Consider the following 17545-nt stretch of genomic DNA (forward strand, 5'->3'; position numbering starts at 1 on the left):
AGATAGATAGATAGATAGATAGATAGATAGATAGATAGATAGATAGATAGATAGATAGATAATAGGATAGATAGATAGATGCACAGATAGGATGAATAGATGGGTGGATGGATGGGTGGACAGGTACGTAGATAGATAAAAGGATAGATGGATGCATGGACACATGGATGCACAGATAGGATGGATAGAAGGATGATGGATGGATGGGTAGATAGAGTAGATAGGATGGATAGATTAGGTATATAGATAGAGTAGGTATATATGATGGATACATCAGACAGATGGATAGATAGTTATTAATAGATGATAAGTAGACAGATAATAGGATGAATATATGGATGGATGAAAGTACACATAAGATGGATAGATGGGTAGGCAGATAGATATATAGACAGAAAAATTAGATAGATAGGACGAATAGATTAGACACACCCAGAAATGTTTGACCAACTACCTGGGCATCCCTTAGCCTAGTCAAGTGGACACCTAGAATTAACCGTCACAGAAGGTAACGACCCCTGCCTTGCTTGCAGGTCAAATCCACAGAGGAGGGCATGAGAGTTCTGACTCAGCTGGTGGCCACCTATCCCCAGGGCTTTAAGGTTTGGATAGGCCCCGTCTTCCCCCTCCTCAGTTTGTGCCACCCCGACATCATCCGGTCTGTCATCAACGCCTCAGGTACCATCTGGAACACCTGGTGGTGGGTGCTGCAGTGCATTTGAGGCCTGTACTTCCTCTATCCCCAAGCTCCTGTTTGGCCCCTGCAGTACTCTGGCCTCTCCTTTCCTTCTCTCTCAGCCATCTTCGCCTTTCTTTCACGTATTCATCAATTCCCATCTCAGCGTCTCCTCTCTCCATTGCCGTCTGAACCCCTGTTCTGGTATTCTGGGCTGCCCTGGAACACCCTGAGAGTCCTCAACTCAAGGCTCTGTCTTGGAGGAAACCCCAGCCTTAAGGAGATGGACCTGGATAGAGATATCCCCAACTTCATGGGATCAGGAAAGGGCCAGAGGGAGATGGATGACAGTCCAGGGAAGAACAAGGTCTCTGCTGGGGCAGACTGGAAGACTTCTGGAGGAGGAGTTGCTGGAGCTGTGTCTGGAACAATGAGTAGGAATGTTTGAAAGGAGAGTGCAGGGTGATGCAATTGAGCATCATTAGTATTCAAGGCCCCTTGCCAGGCCTAGCATCACCTTGTCTGTCCCAAAGCCTAGAACAATGAGGAGGACTTGTGGCTGGTGGGAGGTCTGGGCTGCTATTTCCATGATGTCCACCTCTGGTGGGTCAATTCCTTTTACCCCATCCTATAGCTTGTCTACCCTAAGTTCATTGCTCTCCTGCTGCAGGCCCTGGGGATCTCCAAAAGGAGCCTCCACCCCAGCTTGGGACCCTTTCCTTGACTTCTGTGCTTCCCATCGTTGGACAGGCCAGGCTGAGCAGGGGAAATGGGCAGCATCCTACAGAGACCATGGCTCTGACATCAAAATGCTGAGTGACTCGGGGCTGGTTCCCAGCTGTCTCTGGTTATTGAGGTCTCTTTCCATTGTGAGTGGTGGAAACCCAACCTGGTGTGATCTAATCAAAGAAAGATAATCTATTGACTTTAAAGTCCAGGGAGGTGGCCTTCAGGCATGGCTGGATCTGGGTCTCACACAATGTTACTGGGAATCTTTCTCTCTTGGCTTTAGCTTTCTCCAGGCTACTTTTCCTTTCAAGGCGGCCTTTTCCTCATGACATCAAAGATGAGTCCCAGAAGCTCAGTTCCCATGGGAAAGCCCACCTTTCCCTCAGAGTTCCCAGAAATGGCCCATGATTTACTTCTCCTTGCCTGAGTCATAGGACCAATTTTTCACCAAATCCTTGTGACTCTGATTGGCCAGTCTTGGCAGGCCTGGGTCTTCCAGAGCTACTGTTTTAGGGGCGCAAAGAAGTTTGTTGGTTAAGGATTCAGGCCGTGGGTGCAGACAGACCCAGTCTTAGGCCTCAGGCTTGCCATGGTCTGGGACTATGGGCAAGTGACTTTATTGTTCAGAGTCTCAGGCTCTTCATCTGGAAAATGGGATGAATGACAGCCCAGGAAACACGGTGTGTGGATCCACATGGGGAAAGACCTTTTCTGTCTGTGTAACTGAAGGACTGGAGAGTCCTGCATGGAGGATGTGAGGAGGAAGCCCAGGTGGGGCTCAGCACGGAGAGGAGGATGAGATGCTGCTTAAAATCCTCAGGGCGAGGGCTTCGACCTCTTCCCTGCAGATCCTTCTCTCTCACAGCCTAGGAGAGCATGAATTGGGTCCTGTTTGTTTTTCTCCAGATTCACAGCTCGGAGGAAGGTCTCCTACACACACAAAGCCTGGTGGGCACCCTTGGTGATGTGTGCTGCTGGTGGGTGGGGCCCTGGCAGGCAGTCATCCACGTCTTCCTCCCCACCTGCATCAAGCCTGTGCTCTTTGCTCCAGGTAGACACTGCACTGGCCACGCCTTGCCCACAGCTGGGATCTCTGCTGCCTCCAGCTGATCACGTGACCCATGTGTAGCCAGGTGGGGCTGTGGTGGAGATGCCACTGCCTCCATCGCCTCTGGACTTCCACCTGTCTGGCCTCTGTTCCTGCTTGCTCATGTCTGGGACGTGTCTCTATGATGGCTGTTATAAGGCCAGGTCTGCCGTGTATATTTACACGTGGGTCCTGGTTACACCTGAAATATGTTATACCTGGTTACATCTGGTGTATCAATCCAACTGGGGTCATGTAGAGCTGGTCATGTGTGGGGTTTATCTGTGGCCAAGGACATGTGGAGCATGTGAGGGCTGGTTTGGTTCTTGTCTCAGGTGCTGTTTGACATTGTCGTTTTCTCCTGCTGGTCACATCTGGGCCATGTTTGGGGCTTGTGTGACGTCTGGGACCCAGGGCCCCTACGTGAACTGTCTGAGACATTATTTGAGTCTTGTCTGAGGCTGTGTTATAGTATGTTTGGGTCATGCCTAAGGAACAGTCTGGATCACATGTGGGCTATGTCTGGGACGTTAAAGGTACCATATTTATATTCAACCCGGAGCTTGTATGTGGAACGCGCTTTTGAGGTCATGTTAGACCATCTCATGTGCATGTTAGAGCATACTGTCTCGTGTTAGGAATTGTCATGTATTTTGTGGTCATGTCAGGACATGTGAACACATGTCAGGGTCATGCCTCATCTCATGTCCAGGTCCATGTCAGAAGATGCCATGCCAGAAGATGTCAGAGAGTGCTGGGGCAGACAGGGTGTCCTAGGTCCATGTAAAGGCATTCTGTAGAGTGCTGAGCTGTGCTCAAGGGTTGAGGAAAATGTTGGATCATGTAGGAGGCGTGTCAAGGCATGCTGGAGCCCCGACATAGCTTCTCTGTGCCAGGTTAGGCAGTGTCATTGCTGTACTGTGCTGCTGTAGGCTGGTCTGGTCTTCTCTCCCTTCCTCCATCCTCCTTTCTTCCTCTGCCCTTGGCCCCCTTCCTGCTATGTGGGGCTCGGAAGGGAGAAATGCAAACCTCTTGCTGGGAGCCTCCGCCACCCCAAAGTTCCTCTTTCACCTGCCTCCATGACCCCTGATTGTCTTCATTTATGTCAGCCGACATTGTACCAAAGGACAAGTTCTTCTACAGCTTCCTGGAGCCCTGGCTGGGTGAGTATCTGCAGGTGAACAGGGTTGGGAACAACGTGGAGGGCCAGGGGAGGGAGACGCCCTTGCCCATGGCCCTTGGCTGCCCTGTTAGGGGATGGGCTCCTGCTGAGTGCTGGTGACAAGTGGAGCCGCCACCGTCGGATGCTGACACCTGCCTTCCATTTCAACATCCTGAAGCCCTATATGAAGATTTTCAATGAGAGTGTGAACATCATGCATGTGAGTTATTTGAAGCCAAGGTCCCAGCTGCAGCCTTTGGTTGGGGGGACCACAGATAGATCTGGTCTGGGATTTTGGCTCTGCTCGTGTCATTGGGTCATTGCTCTTCTTCTCTGAGCCTTGGTTTCCTCATCTGTAGAATGGGGCTAATAATCCCTACTTAAAAGATGGTCAAGGTGATGTAATGGAGTCCTGTCCCTGGTGCATAATAAGTGCCCAGAAGGTATCTGTTTCTATGTTTCTGCCACCCTGGCCCCGTAAACTCAAGAGGGTCATGATGACAATTGCATAGTAGCTGTTGCTGGTAAGAAACTTGAAAACTGATTGGTTTAAAACAATAAGGACTTATGATTGCTAAGAAGTCTGTGGGACAGTTGACAGGTTCTTCTGGATGTGGAAGGGATCACTCATGGTACATGAGCAGCTGGGGGTCAGGTAGGCAGCCTTGCAGGTGTTGGTTGAATTCTGTCACATGTTTGGGTTTTGGATGGGACATGTTTGGGTTCTCTCACATGTCTGGGTTTGGCCTCAGCTGGGACCCCTGGATGTTCCTCCCTATGATTGTCTCCTTCCAGAAGGCACCCTGTGGTTCACAATGCAGGCAGGGCTCTAGGGAGTAAGATAAGTTTTAACTTCATTAGTTATTACCTCATCGTTTTCACCACATTGTATTTTGACATTGAAAGCCAGAAGTCCAACACGGAATCAAAGGCAGGGGGTAAAATAGGCTCTGTCTATTAATGGGAGTTGCTGAAAAATCACATTGCAAAGGGTGTGGATATGAGAGGAAGGGAAGAATTGTGGCAAGGTTTTGTGAAGTGTCTAGGATTTATTTTAACTTACAAATTGATAAGTTAGTTTGTTACTGTTTCATAAATTCTTCCAGAAGGACAAGAGACTCCTGGGTCAGAGACAAAGGATAGTTTACTACTCATGATACAGAGAGCAGCATGTGTTTCTTGTTAGATTGCACTTTTTTTCTCCAAGCTTCCCAAATCCCATGGGCTGACACAGGTGGGCTTCTATAAATGCCTGCTGACATAGTATATTACATTACAGAAAAGGAGAATTAAGCTTAGGAAATCTGCTTTTATAGCAAGCAAAAGCAACATGTCTAGGGGGAGTCTTTACCTTATCCCTCAAAGTTATTCTTTGCAAACACAACTCTGATAAATTTTCCATGTCAAGAACATCAGTGTCTTGTATTCATGACATTCCCAGAAAGGATGCTGAGGACTCATGAAGGACTACCTCCCCAAAACAGGGAGATTGTTGAAAACAATTTATTACAATGCAGATGGGGAAATCCAACATTTATTGAGCATGAACCATATGCCAGAAACAATGCCATGTGCCCATTCCATGACACGAGTATATATTGTCTAATTTAATTTTAAGAACTCTGTGAAGGAGAGACGATGTATTTCTGCCCCATGGCAGATGATGAAACTGCAGGCTGAAAGATTAGGGAGCTAACCCAAGTTCACCCAGCTAATGACTGAGCTTGGTGTGGTGGAGCAGAGTTTCTAATGTGGATTATATGGCTCCAAAGCACATCATCTTAACTGTTCCTAAATATTTGACAGGTGGGATATAGGGGAGGGTAGTGAATTGACTAATGGCACACAGAGCACAGGAGCCAGAGCTGGAACTTGAACCTAGGTCTCCTAACTCCCAATCTTGGGTCTTCATCTCTTAGTAGTAACTACTTTTGCTTGCACCACAACCTGGTTCTCCCTGGGGAGGGATCCCAGGGGAGAAAATGAAGAGGCTTATTCTGGGGAGTGCATCTTGACGGTTGGGGTTGGAGAGGTGCTCAAGGGAGCAAGGAGCCTGCCCCAGCTCTGTCCCCTTCTCTGGCTAGGCCAAGTGGCAGCTCCTGGCCTCGGGGGGCAGTGCCCGTCTGGACATGTTTGAGCACATCAGCCTCATGACCTTGGACAGTCTGCAGAAATGTGTCTTCAGCTTTGACAGCCATTGTCAGGAGTAAGTTCTTGCCCAGGGTCTGGGATCTTGGGCCATGGACCCAAAGTGGGTAGGTGGGGGAGGGAGGACTGAGCAGGGAAATCAGACAGACTTTCCTGGAGGAGTTTCGTTATACCTGATCATTGAAGGACTGGTGTGAACTTTATCTTGAGGCTTCCAGGGAGCCATCGAAGAGGTTTGAACTGGTGGGTGTGGTCAGAGCTGAGCTCTGTAGGGGATTGACTGTAATGTAGCACTACATGGAGTAAACACTGATGCAAAGATGCTAGGGTGGAAGCTAGACCATGGATCGGTTGGAGGAGGATGAAGTCTGAACTTTGTGGACTGTTTCAAGGAGAAGGGTCAGGACTGTATACGGGGAGGGAAAGAGAGAATAGGAGAAAAATGTACAAGTTATACTCTGGATGCCTAGCGGCATGGAGGCATCTCATAGAGATTGGATTCAGGGAGAGAAGAGAGCTTGGAGAATCAATCTCATTCTGATCCCCACCCTGTATCTGTGGGGTCACCTGTTCCTGGAAAATCCGTTTACTGATAGGAGGTAGCTCCTGGCTGCTGGTGGGAGGTGCTCCTGGGGCTTCAGGTGTATTAAATTGTTTTCTCCCTTTCTGCCCTTATCCTGCAGGAAGCCCAGTGAATATATTTCCGCCATCTTGGAGCTCAGTGCCCTTGTATCAAAAAGACACCAGCAGATCCCCCTGCATATAGGTTTCCTGTATTATCTCACCCCTGATGGGCAGCGTTTCCGCAGGGCCTGCCGCCTGGTGCACGACTTCACAGACGCCGTCATCCAGGAGCGGCGCCGCACCCTCCCTAGCCAGGGTGTTGATGACTTCCTCCAAGCCAAGGCCCAGTCCAAGACTTTGGACTTCATTGATGTGCTCCTGCTGAGCAAGGTGGGCTTCTCTGGGATCTGAATTCAAGAAGTAGAAGGGAGCTTCATGTGAAATGTCAGGTGAAAGAAGTTGAACTTGATCCAGAGGGCACTAGGGAGCCATGGAAGGTGATTGAGGAAGAGAGGGACAGGTCAGAGATAGGTTTTAGAGATGACTCTGTGGAGTGCACGTAGCAGGGAGCTGCTAGGTTTGAAACTGACAAGTCTGAGAGTTTGCTCTATTTACAAGCTAATGAGTTAATTGGCCACATTTAAATATGTACATTTATATCTACATCTATGTCTGGATCTATGTTTATGTTTTTGCCTATGTCTTTCTATATCTTTGTCTCTGTTTGAGTTTGTGTCTCTGTCTATGACTGTGACTGTGTGTATGTCTTTGTCTTTGTCATTGGCCATATCCGTACGTCTTTGTGTCTGTGTCCTCATCTTTGTCCATATCTACGCCTTTGTCCTGTCTTTTCTATGTCTATGTGTATGTCTTTGTCTCTGTGTGTATATATATATATATATATTTGAGACGGAGTCTCGCTCTGTCGCCCAGGCTGGAGTGCAGTGACCGGATCTCGGCTCACTGCAAGCTCCGCCTCCCGGGTTTACGCCATTCTCCCGCCTCAGCCTCCCGAGTAGCTGGGACTACAGGCGCCCGCCACCTCGTCCGGCTAGTTTTTTGTATTTTTTAGTAGAGATGGGGTTTCACCATGTTAGCCAGGATGGTCTCGATCTCCTGACCTCGTGATCCGCCCATCTCGGCCTCCCAAAGTGCTGGGATTACAGGCTTGAGCCACCGCGCCCGGGCTTCTCTGTGTCTGTGTTTATGTCTTTGTCTTTTCTCCGTGTTTGTGTCTTTGTCTCAGTGTCTGTCTATGTCCATGTTTTTTGTCTGTGTCTGTGACTGTGTCTTCGTCTATGGCTGTGTCTGTGTCAATGCTGTGCCTCTATCTTTGTCTGTGCCTGTGCTTGTGTCTGTTTTTGTCTATGTTTACGTCTGTGAGTATTTGTGTCTGAGTGTGTGTCTATGTTTATGTGTATTTGTGTGTCTGTGTTTCTAAGTCTGTGGCTTCATCTATGTGTGTTTGTGTGTGTGTCTATGTTTATGTTTATGTGTATTTGTATTTGTATTTGTGTGTCTGTGTTTCTAAGTGTGACTTCGTCTATGTGTGTGTGTGTCTATATCTGTGTGTATGTCTACGTGTATTTGTGTATCTGCGTTTCTAAGTCTATGATTTCGTCTGTGTGTGTGTCTATGTCTATATCTGTGTGTATGTCTATGTTTATGTGTGTTTGTGTGTCTGCGTTTGTGTCTAAGTCTATGACTTTGTCTATGTGTGTTTGTGTCTGCGTCTGTGTCTCTGTCTTTGTCTATGTGTATGTCTGTTGTGACAGATGCATTAAACCTCTGAATCAGAGCAGCCCATGTCTCGCTCACAGCAATACTACCAGCCAGAGCAGGGTTGTGGCACTGGCTCTTCAGCCTCAAGTCAAATTTCTCCAAGGGCAATGTTTTCACCTGTATGTCCAGAAGAGCTTGCACCCTAGGAGAGGGGCCCTACATTATGAGTCTTGGCACATTTTCTATTTCTTCCCAAGAAAGAGAATGAGAGATACACACACACACAGACACACACACACACACACACACACACACAGAGAGAGAAACTGAGTGAGAATGCTTGCTAGCTTTGTGAGACAGTGTGTGTTTTTTGCTCTGGAGCATAAACAGATCCTCTTCACTGAGATGCCATAGTCCGTAGGCTTACAACTCAAATGTCTCCAGGGAGATAAGATTCTCTAGATGTATCACTCTAGAATGTGGGCCAATATCTTTGGAGCAACACTTAATCTCTAATTTCCGAGGGAAATTGCCATTTAATTCTCCTGTAACTCAGGTTGCCAGTAACTCTTTCTCAGAAACTTTTCATTAAAATGTTCATTGAGTCTTCCCAATAGGGACCAAGAGGAGGCAAGGAAGCCAGAGAGGAAGGTCATGAGGTGGGGGCTCTGGCCGTGGTGAACAAGAGGGGTCTAGGAGTGCAAGATGGATTTGGATTTCTAGAAGGAGGATGAATCTTCAGAGATTGTCTCAGATTAGACTCAAGAGCCCTGAGAGCTAGTGTGACTTTTTGTTGGGGGCGGGGTTTGGGGTTATTGCCTTCTCTCCAGGATGAAGACGGGAAGGAGTTGTCTGATGAGGACATAAGAGCAGAAGCTGACACCTTTATGTTTGAGGGTGAGGGTGCCATGTGGGGCAAGAGTGGGGACCGGGATCTCTCCATTCCACAAACAGGGTGGTGGGACCTGTTGGTCCAAACCCCCCAGCCATCCTGTCCCCCTTCCCCCATCCTCCCTGAAGTCCTCAATGTATGGGTGCTGTCCACCCTCGGGTGCTGAAGCAGCCCAGAAACCCAAGCCTGCCTTGCTGCCCCTCAGGCCATGACACCACGGCCAGTGGTCTCTCCTGGGTCCTCTATAACCTTGCAAAGCACCTGGAATACCAGGAGCGCTGCCGGCAGGAGGTTCAAGAGCTTCTGAAGGACCGTGAGCCTAAAGAGATTGAATGGTGAGTGCAGGTGCTGTTGCCCTGTTCCTGAGACCCTCTCATTGGCTCTGCTCCCCAGGTGGAGAGGGAAGGAAAAGTTGTTTTTGTTGATTCTGCCACTGTTGCTTAGTGGGAATAGGAGCAGAGGACCACAGGCGGGACTTAATACCCAGCCTGACTGTCTGGGGAAAGGTTACCGGCCCTTAGAACAGAAAGACCTGGGCTTCTGAGAGAACTGGTGATGATATGTGAGGACAGATAATACCACTTAGCACATGTTCAGCAAATGAACTTCCCCTCCACTCTCTTCCTTTTCTCCCAGAAATATCATTTTTTTTTTCGAACATCTTCACTTGTTGAATGTTTGCTCTGCTGTTCCCTAATTCCTACTCTCCAGTCCAGTCCAGGGATTTATAAGGGAGACCTGGGGGTAAAAGTCATCCTTTCTTGTCTTGAACACCTGCATCGTTCATCCTTCTAGTCCTCATTCAGCAAACGCTCCCACACTGCATTCCCACCCCTACATCTGTGCACAGCATCTTTCTGTGCTCTGGAGACCTGGGAAGGACCCAGCTCAGAGATCTGTTTTCCAGATGCTCCCAGCCTGGTGGGGGAACTGTCCCTGGGCAGGACACTCCCAGCCTACGTGGGCAGGGATGGGGTTTACAGTAAGAGAAGCAGGACTGGGGAGTATAGAAAGTGTCTCAGTTGAGAGCCTGAATAATGATCTGAATAATGATTAGTAGATAATTGGGTACAGTTGGGAAGCAGCGCTCTAGGTCAAGAAGACTGCCTGAGATCTTCACAGGAGGAAGAGAGAGAGAGAGCAGGGTAGGGGGCAGAAAGGAGAAGGAGAAGGGGAGAGAGAGGGAGAAACTCGGTCATGGTGAGATGATAAAACTGGGGCTGGCTGTGGAAACCTTGGCGAAGATGTTAATGGCTTCAGTTTAAGCCTAAGGGCAATAGGGAGCCATGGGAAGTGTTTGAGCAGGGGAGGGACAGGTCACATCTGGGTACCAGGAGGATCTTTCTAGGGCTAGTGTGGAGGGCACTCTGGAGAAGACTAGCTGTAGAATGAGGGCCCAGTGGGGACATTCTGAGGCCCGAGCCAGGCCAGGGGCTGGAGGAAGGAGAGGAAGCCCTGGAGTGGACAGGTGTGTTGGATTCAGTGTCCTCCCGTCCACGCCTTTGCTCAGCACAACAGTCCTGTGAGGAGGAGAAACATTTTTCTGCTTTTAAAACCAATACTTCTTCTGCATTTTTAACAAACAATTTTTTGTTGCTGCATAGTAGATGCACATAGATTTGAAATGCACGTGATAATCTGATACATTCATATAATTGGCAAAGATCAAATCAGTGTACCTGGGATATCTGTCGCCTGAAATATTTGTCTTTTCTTTATGCTAGAAACGTAACTAACATAAGCTTATTATTTTGGTATGTACAGTACATATCGTAAACTATAGTGAGCCCACTGATCTATCGAGTGCTAGGTTTTATTTCTCCTACCAAACCTCTCATTTGTGCCCATTAATCAACTTCTCCTCACCCCTCCCTCCCTTCTACCAATCTACCTTCTATCTTCATGAGATCCACTTTTTCAGTTCCCACACATGAGTGAGAATTTGTGATATGTGTCTTTCTGTGCTTGGTTTATTTACTTACCACAGTAACCTCCAGTTCCATCCATGTTGCCGCAAATGACAGAATTCCAGTCTTCTTAATGGTGGCATAGTATTCCATTGTGTATACACGCTACATTTTCTTTCTTCCATCCTTCCTTCTTCCTTCCTTCCTTCCTCCTTCTTCCTCCTTCCTTCCTTCCTGCCTTCCTCCCTCCCTCCTTTCCTTCCTCTCTCTCTTTCTCCCTTTCCGTCCTCCCGTCCTCCCTCCTTCCCTCTCTTAGCAATTTCAATTAACACATTGTTCACTAAATCACCATGCTGTGCAGTAGATCTCAAAAACTTATTCCTCTTGCATAACCGAAGCTTCTGTTCTGTGACCAACATCTCATCCTTCTCTGTCCCTCCCTCAGCCCTGGCCTCTGGTAGCCATCATTCTACTTCTATTTATTTTTCTTTTTTTTTTTTTTGGTTTGTTTTTGAGACAGAGTCTTGCTCTGTCACCCGGGCTGGAGTGCAGTGGCGTGATCTCAACTCACTGCGATCTCTGCCTCTCAGGTTCAAGCAATTCTCCTGCTTCAGCCTCCTGAGTAACTGGGATTACAGGCTCTTGCCACCACGCCCAGCTATTTTTTTTTTTTTTTGTATTTTTATTAGAGATGGGATTTCACCATATTGGCCAGACTGGTCTTGAACTCCTGACCTTGTGATCTGCTCCCCTCGGCTTCCCAAAGTGCTGGGATTACAGGCATGAGCCACCGCGCCCGGCCTCCACTCCTATTTCTATGAGCTTGACTATTTCAGGTCCCAGGACAAGTAAGATCATGTGTGTTTGTGTTTCTGCACCTGGCTTACTTCACTTAGCATAAGTTCCTCCAGGTTCTTCCATGTTGTGGCAAATGAGATAAGTTTTTTTTTTTTTTTAAGGCTGAATGGTATTCCATTGTATATACACACCGCATGGAAAATGAGCATTAAATTACAAAACCAATGACAAGGACAGGTTCTTCTTGCAACAAATGAGATATTGCAGATAAGACTAGGGTTTTCCTTGACAATCCTGCCACCCCACCTAATCCTTTCTCATTCTCCAAAGGTGTCTCCAGAGCTGTAGATTTGTTATCTATCTATCTATCTATCTATCTATCTATCTATCTATCTATCATCTATGTATTTCTATTATCTCTCTATCACCTATTTATCTCTATTATCTATCTAGCTATCTATCATCTCTCTATCTTTATCTATCTATCTATCACCTATCTATCTCTATTATCTATCTAGCTATCATCTCTCTATCTCATCTATCTATCTATCTATCTATCTATCTATCTATCTCCCATCTATCTCTATTATCTCTCTATCACCTATCTATCTCTATTATCTCTCTAACTATCTGTCATCTCTCTATCTCATCTATCTATTTGGCTATCTATCTATCTCTATTATCTATTTATCACCTATCTATCTCTATTATCTCTCTATCACCTATCTATCTCTATTATCTATCTAGCTATCATCTCTCTATCTCTATCTATCTATCTATCTATCTCTATTATCTATCACCTATCTCTATTATCTATCTATCTCATCTATCTCCATTATCTATCTATCTATCTATCTATCTATCTATCTATCTATCTATCTATCTTCTATCTATCTCTATTATCTATCTATTACCTATCTATCTCTATTATCTATCTATCTCATCTATCTATCTCCTCTATCTATCTATCTATCTTCTATGTATCTCTATTATCTATCTATTACCTATCTCTATTATCTATCTAGCTATCTATCATCTCTCTATCTCATCTATCTATCACCTATCTATCTATTATCTATCTATCATCTATCTAGCTGTATTATCTATCTGTTATCTATTTATCTCTATTATCTATCATCTATCTATGTATCTATCTACCTATTATCTATCTATCATCTATGTGTCTCTGTTTCTATCATCTATGTATGTATCTATTATCTATCTCTGTATATCTGTCGTCTATCTATTATCTGTCTATCATCATCTATCAATCTTTCATCTACCTCTGAATCATTCATTTCCATAAATACATATTCATATACTTTTTGCTCTTTTTACATGCACATATGTATACGTTTGTAACTTTTTTTCACTAGACAGTGTGTCTTAATGCTATATTTTTCTGAGTGCTAAATATTTTATTCCTTATTTATTCATCTCATTCCTATGTTGAATACACATAAACATTTTCAATGATCGTAGATATTTCCAGTTTGCCTTCCAGATTGTCGGTACTGATTTACCTTCTAGCCTATAGTATGTGATGAGACTAGTGATCCCTATTTCCTCCTTTTGGGTAGCTGTATAGTATTCCCTTGTGTGGCTATTTATCTAAACATCTTCCCATCAATGTATATGTGGCTTGTTCCTAACCTTTTGCTAAAAGTGGACATGAGGCAGTCAGCATGTGTGCACAGTGACCATTCCTTACACGTATAAGCATGTCTGCATGCTTGCCTGAAGTGCAATTGCTGAATCAAAGAACATTTGCATTGTACAATTTTAGTTATCATTGCAAATCCTTTCCTATTAGCTGAGTTTGATGGCACAAGCTTTCCCGTAACTTTACCAATACTACTAAAGTATTATTAAATGTTAAAATCTATGCCAATCTTCACATTTCTTCTTTTGATGGATGTTGTTTTAAATAAGAGTGAGGTTAAACATCTCTTGGACGTTTTCTTTTTGTGGAAGTTGTTCCTTTACTTTTTTGCTCTTTTTCTTTGGATTCTTCAAAAATATTTACTTTTAAGAATGTGTATTAAAATTGATTTTTTTTTTTTTTGAAATGGAGTCTCTGTTGCCCAGGCTGGAGTGCAGTGGTGCGATCTCAGCTCACTGCAACTTCCACCTCCCGGGTTCAAGCGATTCTCCTGCCTCAGCCTCCGGAGTAGCTGGGATTACAGGCGTGCACCACCTCTCCCGGCTAAGTTTTTGTATTTTTAGTAGAGACGGGGTTTCACTGTGTTAGCCAGGATGGTCTCGATCTCCTGACCTTGTGATCTGCCCGCCATAGCCTCCCAGAGTGCTGGGATTACAGCCATGAACCACCACACCTGGCCAAAATTGATTTTTTTTCTTCTGTCTTGGGTTGCAAAATATTGCCTTTTAACTTCTGAAGGGTACTTTTGATTAATATCCTTTATTTGCAAAAACTACTACCTTGAGCATATTCAACTTCCGTGAAGTTAAATTGGTCCACATTTTTCTTTCACAACCGTAAAATCCATCAGTTTCCCAGGATTTTGTTTTGGACAGGGGCTCTCTTTATCAAATGTGAAGTTTTCACTTATGTCTTTCTCTGAGCTCTCTGTTCTTCTCCATGGGTCTGTTTTCTTGTTTTTGCCATAGTGCCACACTGTTTTTATTACTGCAACTTTGTAACCATTCTTTTAAAAAGTTTATTTCGTTACAGGGAGAAAAGATCTCACTTGCAAACAGAGAAGTTGATAGTTGTGTCTTTGCTCCCTTGATAATGACTGGGGCTGGGTGTTTCCTTAGGGACGACTTGGCCCAACTGCCCTTCCTGACCATGTGCATTAAGGAGAGCCTGCGGCTGCATCCCCCAGTCCCGGTCATCTCCCGCCGTATCACCCAGGACATTGTGCTCCCAGACGGCCGGGTCATCCCCAAAGGTGCTCACAGTCTCACGGGAAGGAGCCTCCTGGGTAGGAAGAGGGACCTCTCAGGGAAGGAGATCTTCTCCTGACTGCCCCCTTCTCTCCCACAGGCATTACCTGCCTCCTCAGTGTTTTTGGAACCCATCACAACCCAACTGTGTGGCCGGACCCTGAGGTGTGGGGCCCCCCTCCCTCACTCTGTTTTTGTCCATTCCAAGGCTCCTAGAGGAGGGGGCAGGGTTTTGATCAGGAGAATCCAACATCACCTCCCTCCAAGACACACACAACTGTCTGTTTCTCCAAGGCTGGTGGACCTGGGAGACCCCACCCAGCAATGCTTCTTGGTCTCACCTCCAGGTCTACGATCCTTTTCGCTTTGACCCAGAGAACATCAAGGAGAGGTCACCTCTGGCTTTTATTCCCTTCTCGGCAGGGCCCAGGTAAGGGCGGCCTGTGTCTGAGATGGGTCTGGGTTGATGGGTGCAGGGGTCTGGGCATGACAGTGGGGAGAAGGGGGACATTGTAGATGGTCCGAGTTCCAGCTCTCCTTCCCTCACCTCCTCTGGAGTTTATGGGAAGAGGTCCATAGAGGAGGGTTGGGTTGGTCCTAGAAGGGTCTGTGGTGTGCTCAGAGCCCTCTCCCACCCCACCTTGGTCTAGGCTGGGGGCTGGAGCTGGGCTAGGCTTGCAGGATATGCAGGCCCACATGGGGATCCAGGCACAGATACCCCCTTCTCTATCCTCAAGCTACTCTAGGTGGGGTTGGCTGTCCCAGGCCAGGTTCCCGGCTTAGTGGGGCCAGAATGGGGTTCTTGGTTGCAGTCAGAGTTCCCACCCCTCTCCCCCAGGAACTGCATTGGGCAGACGTTCGCGATGGCCGAGATGAAGGTGGTCCTGGCGCTCACGCTGCTGCACTTCCGCATCCTGCCAGACCACACCGAGCCCCGCAGGAAGCCGGAGCTGATCCTGCGTGCAGAGGGCGGACTTTGGCTGCGAGTGGAGCCCCTGAACTGAGTTCTGCAGAGACTTACTCTGACCCCCACTAAAATGACCCCTGATTTATCAAAAGTGAAGCATAGAATTTGCCCTATGACCCTATTCCACAGTCCTGTATTCCATCCTAGATATCTACGCAAAATAATTGAGACAGGTGTTCAAACAAAAAGACGCTTGTGCATGAATGTTCATGGCAGCCCTATTCACAGTGGCCAAATGATGAAAACAACCCCATCCTTTCATTACCAGATGAAAGGATAAACAAAATGTGGTCCATCCATACAATGGAATATTACACAGCCATAAAAAGGAATGAAGCAGTGATCCCTACTACACTGTGGATGAACCTTGAATACATGATACTGAGTGAAAGACATCAGATGCAAAAGGTCACACAGTGTGCGGTCCTTTTATATGAAATTTCCAGAACAGGCCAATCTGAAGAGATGTATAGCAGATTGGTGGCTTTCAGCAGCTGTGGGAAGGTGGGACTGAGGAGCGACTGCTAATGAGGATGGGGTTTCCTCCTGGGATGGTGAAAATGTTCCGGACCTAGATAGTGACGAAGGTAGCACGACATTGTGAGTGCACTAAACGCTGTTGAATTGGACACTTTGAATTGGTGAATTTTGTGGTAGGTGAATTCTACCTCAATAAAAAATGCTATTTTATCTCACACGTATTTTTTTTTTTTCTGTGTGATTGTTCATATAGTAATATGCTGTGAGCATCTTTCCATGACATTAAATCATCTTAGGAAACATTTTGTGGTCTTCAAAATGTGTGTGTTAAGTGTTCAAATCAGTCTTGATTTTAAAAAATGACATTGTTAGAAAATAAAAGTGTTTTGTCTCACTTTGTAAGAATTATCTTCATACACACTGACTGTTAGTAACAAATTGAGTTATTCTTCATCAAGTAACGTTTGGGGTAGAGATCACATTTTCATAGCAATGGATGCACAAATATTCATGTAAGATACAGGTGTGGTTAGACACCTTTCATAGAACTGGCATGGTTTGGAAATTCCACAGACACTGAATGTTTTGGTTGTATTAACAGAAGTAGATCACTGAGAAGAGAGAAGGTGACTTTTCAGCTCCCTCAGGTAAATGCTGATTTCATCCTCACACTGATCTTACAGATTGTAGATGAACTCGCTTGTTCAAGGTCAACCACTGAAGGGTGGAGTTGGGGGTGAATCTGAGCAGTTTGGCATCAGAGATCACGCCTTATCGTATCAAGAACATGATTTTTCAAAACGGGTCTCAGCTCTAGGCACATCAGATCACCTGGAAACTCCTACAGACTCCAGACTGAGTAGAAGAGACTCTTTGACTGGTGGTGCCTACATTTGCTTTGTTTTGCTTTTTGTTTCTTTTTTTTTGTTAATTCATTTTGTCTTTTTGAGACAGAGTCTCCCTCAGTCTCTCAGGCTGGAGTGCAGTGGCACAAGCATAGCTCACTGCAACTTCAAACTCCTGGCCAAAGTGTTGGCATTAAAGGTGTGAGCCACTCCTCCCGGTCCCATTTTTTTTTTAATTTTTTTTTTAGATGGAGTCTCACTATGTCACCAAGCCTGGAGTGCAGTGGTGCCATCTTGGCTCACTGAAACCTCTGCCTCCTAGGTTCCAGCGATTCACCTGCCTCAGCCTCCTGAGTAGCTGAAATTATAGGCATGCACTACCATGCCCAGCTAATTTTTTGTGTTTTTAGTAGAGATGGGGTTTTGCCATGTTGGCCAGGCTGGTCTTGAACTCCTGACCTCAGATGATCCACTCGCCCTGGCCTCCTAAAGTGCTGGGCTTACAGGCGTGAGCCACTGCGTCCAGCTCCAAGTTTTTAAATATATTGTTGACCAGAAATACATTCATTCATGTAAAAAATAAAATGCCCAGTGAGAAGTGATGGTGCTACCTATGCCCTTCATCTGCCCAGTTTCTTCATGTGTATAAAGATAAATA

The 17545-nt window shown here is 46.0% G+C and overlaps 1 protein-coding gene across 2 annotated transcripts in view; it reads left to right on the plus strand.

Moving 5' to 3' along the window:
- The window catches only part of LOC111554287 (cytochrome P450 4F2), an 18283-nt gene extending 1937 nt beyond the window's left edge, over positions 1 to 16346 (plus strand). Inside the window, exons 3-13 of one of the 2 annotated variants that reach the window (XM_023229700.3) lie at positions 534 to 678; positions 3602 to 3655; positions 3747 to 3874; positions 5739 to 5860; positions 6486 to 6756; positions 8919 to 8985; positions 9186 to 9315; positions 14467 to 14600; positions 14696 to 14760; positions 14943 to 15025; positions 15434 to 16346. In XM_023229700.3, coding sequence (XP_023085468.2) covers positions 534 to 678; positions 3602 to 3655; positions 3747 to 3874; positions 5739 to 5860; positions 6486 to 6756; positions 8919 to 8985; positions 9186 to 9315; positions 14467 to 14600; positions 14696 to 14760; positions 14943 to 15025; positions 15434 to 15599 — 1365 coding nt within the window. In that variant the 3' untranslated portion in view covers positions 15600 to 16346. Of the gene's footprint in view, positions 1 to 533; positions 679 to 2311; positions 2457 to 3601; positions 3656 to 3746; positions 3875 to 5738; positions 5861 to 6485; positions 6757 to 8918; positions 8986 to 9185; positions 9316 to 14466; positions 14601 to 14695; positions 14761 to 14942; positions 15026 to 15433 lie in introns of both variants that reach the window. The other variant, XM_023229702.2, reaches the window with a different exon arrangement.
- Positions 16347 to 17545: the final 1199 nt, after the last annotated feature.

Source organism: Piliocolobus tephrosceles, chromosome 21 (genome assembly GCF_002776525.5).
Source record: "Piliocolobus tephrosceles isolate RC106 chromosome 21, ASM277652v3, whole genome shotgun sequence".
In the NCBI taxonomy this organism is placed as follows: domain Eukaryota; kingdom Metazoa; phylum Chordata; class Mammalia; order Primates; family Cercopithecidae; genus Piliocolobus; species Piliocolobus tephrosceles.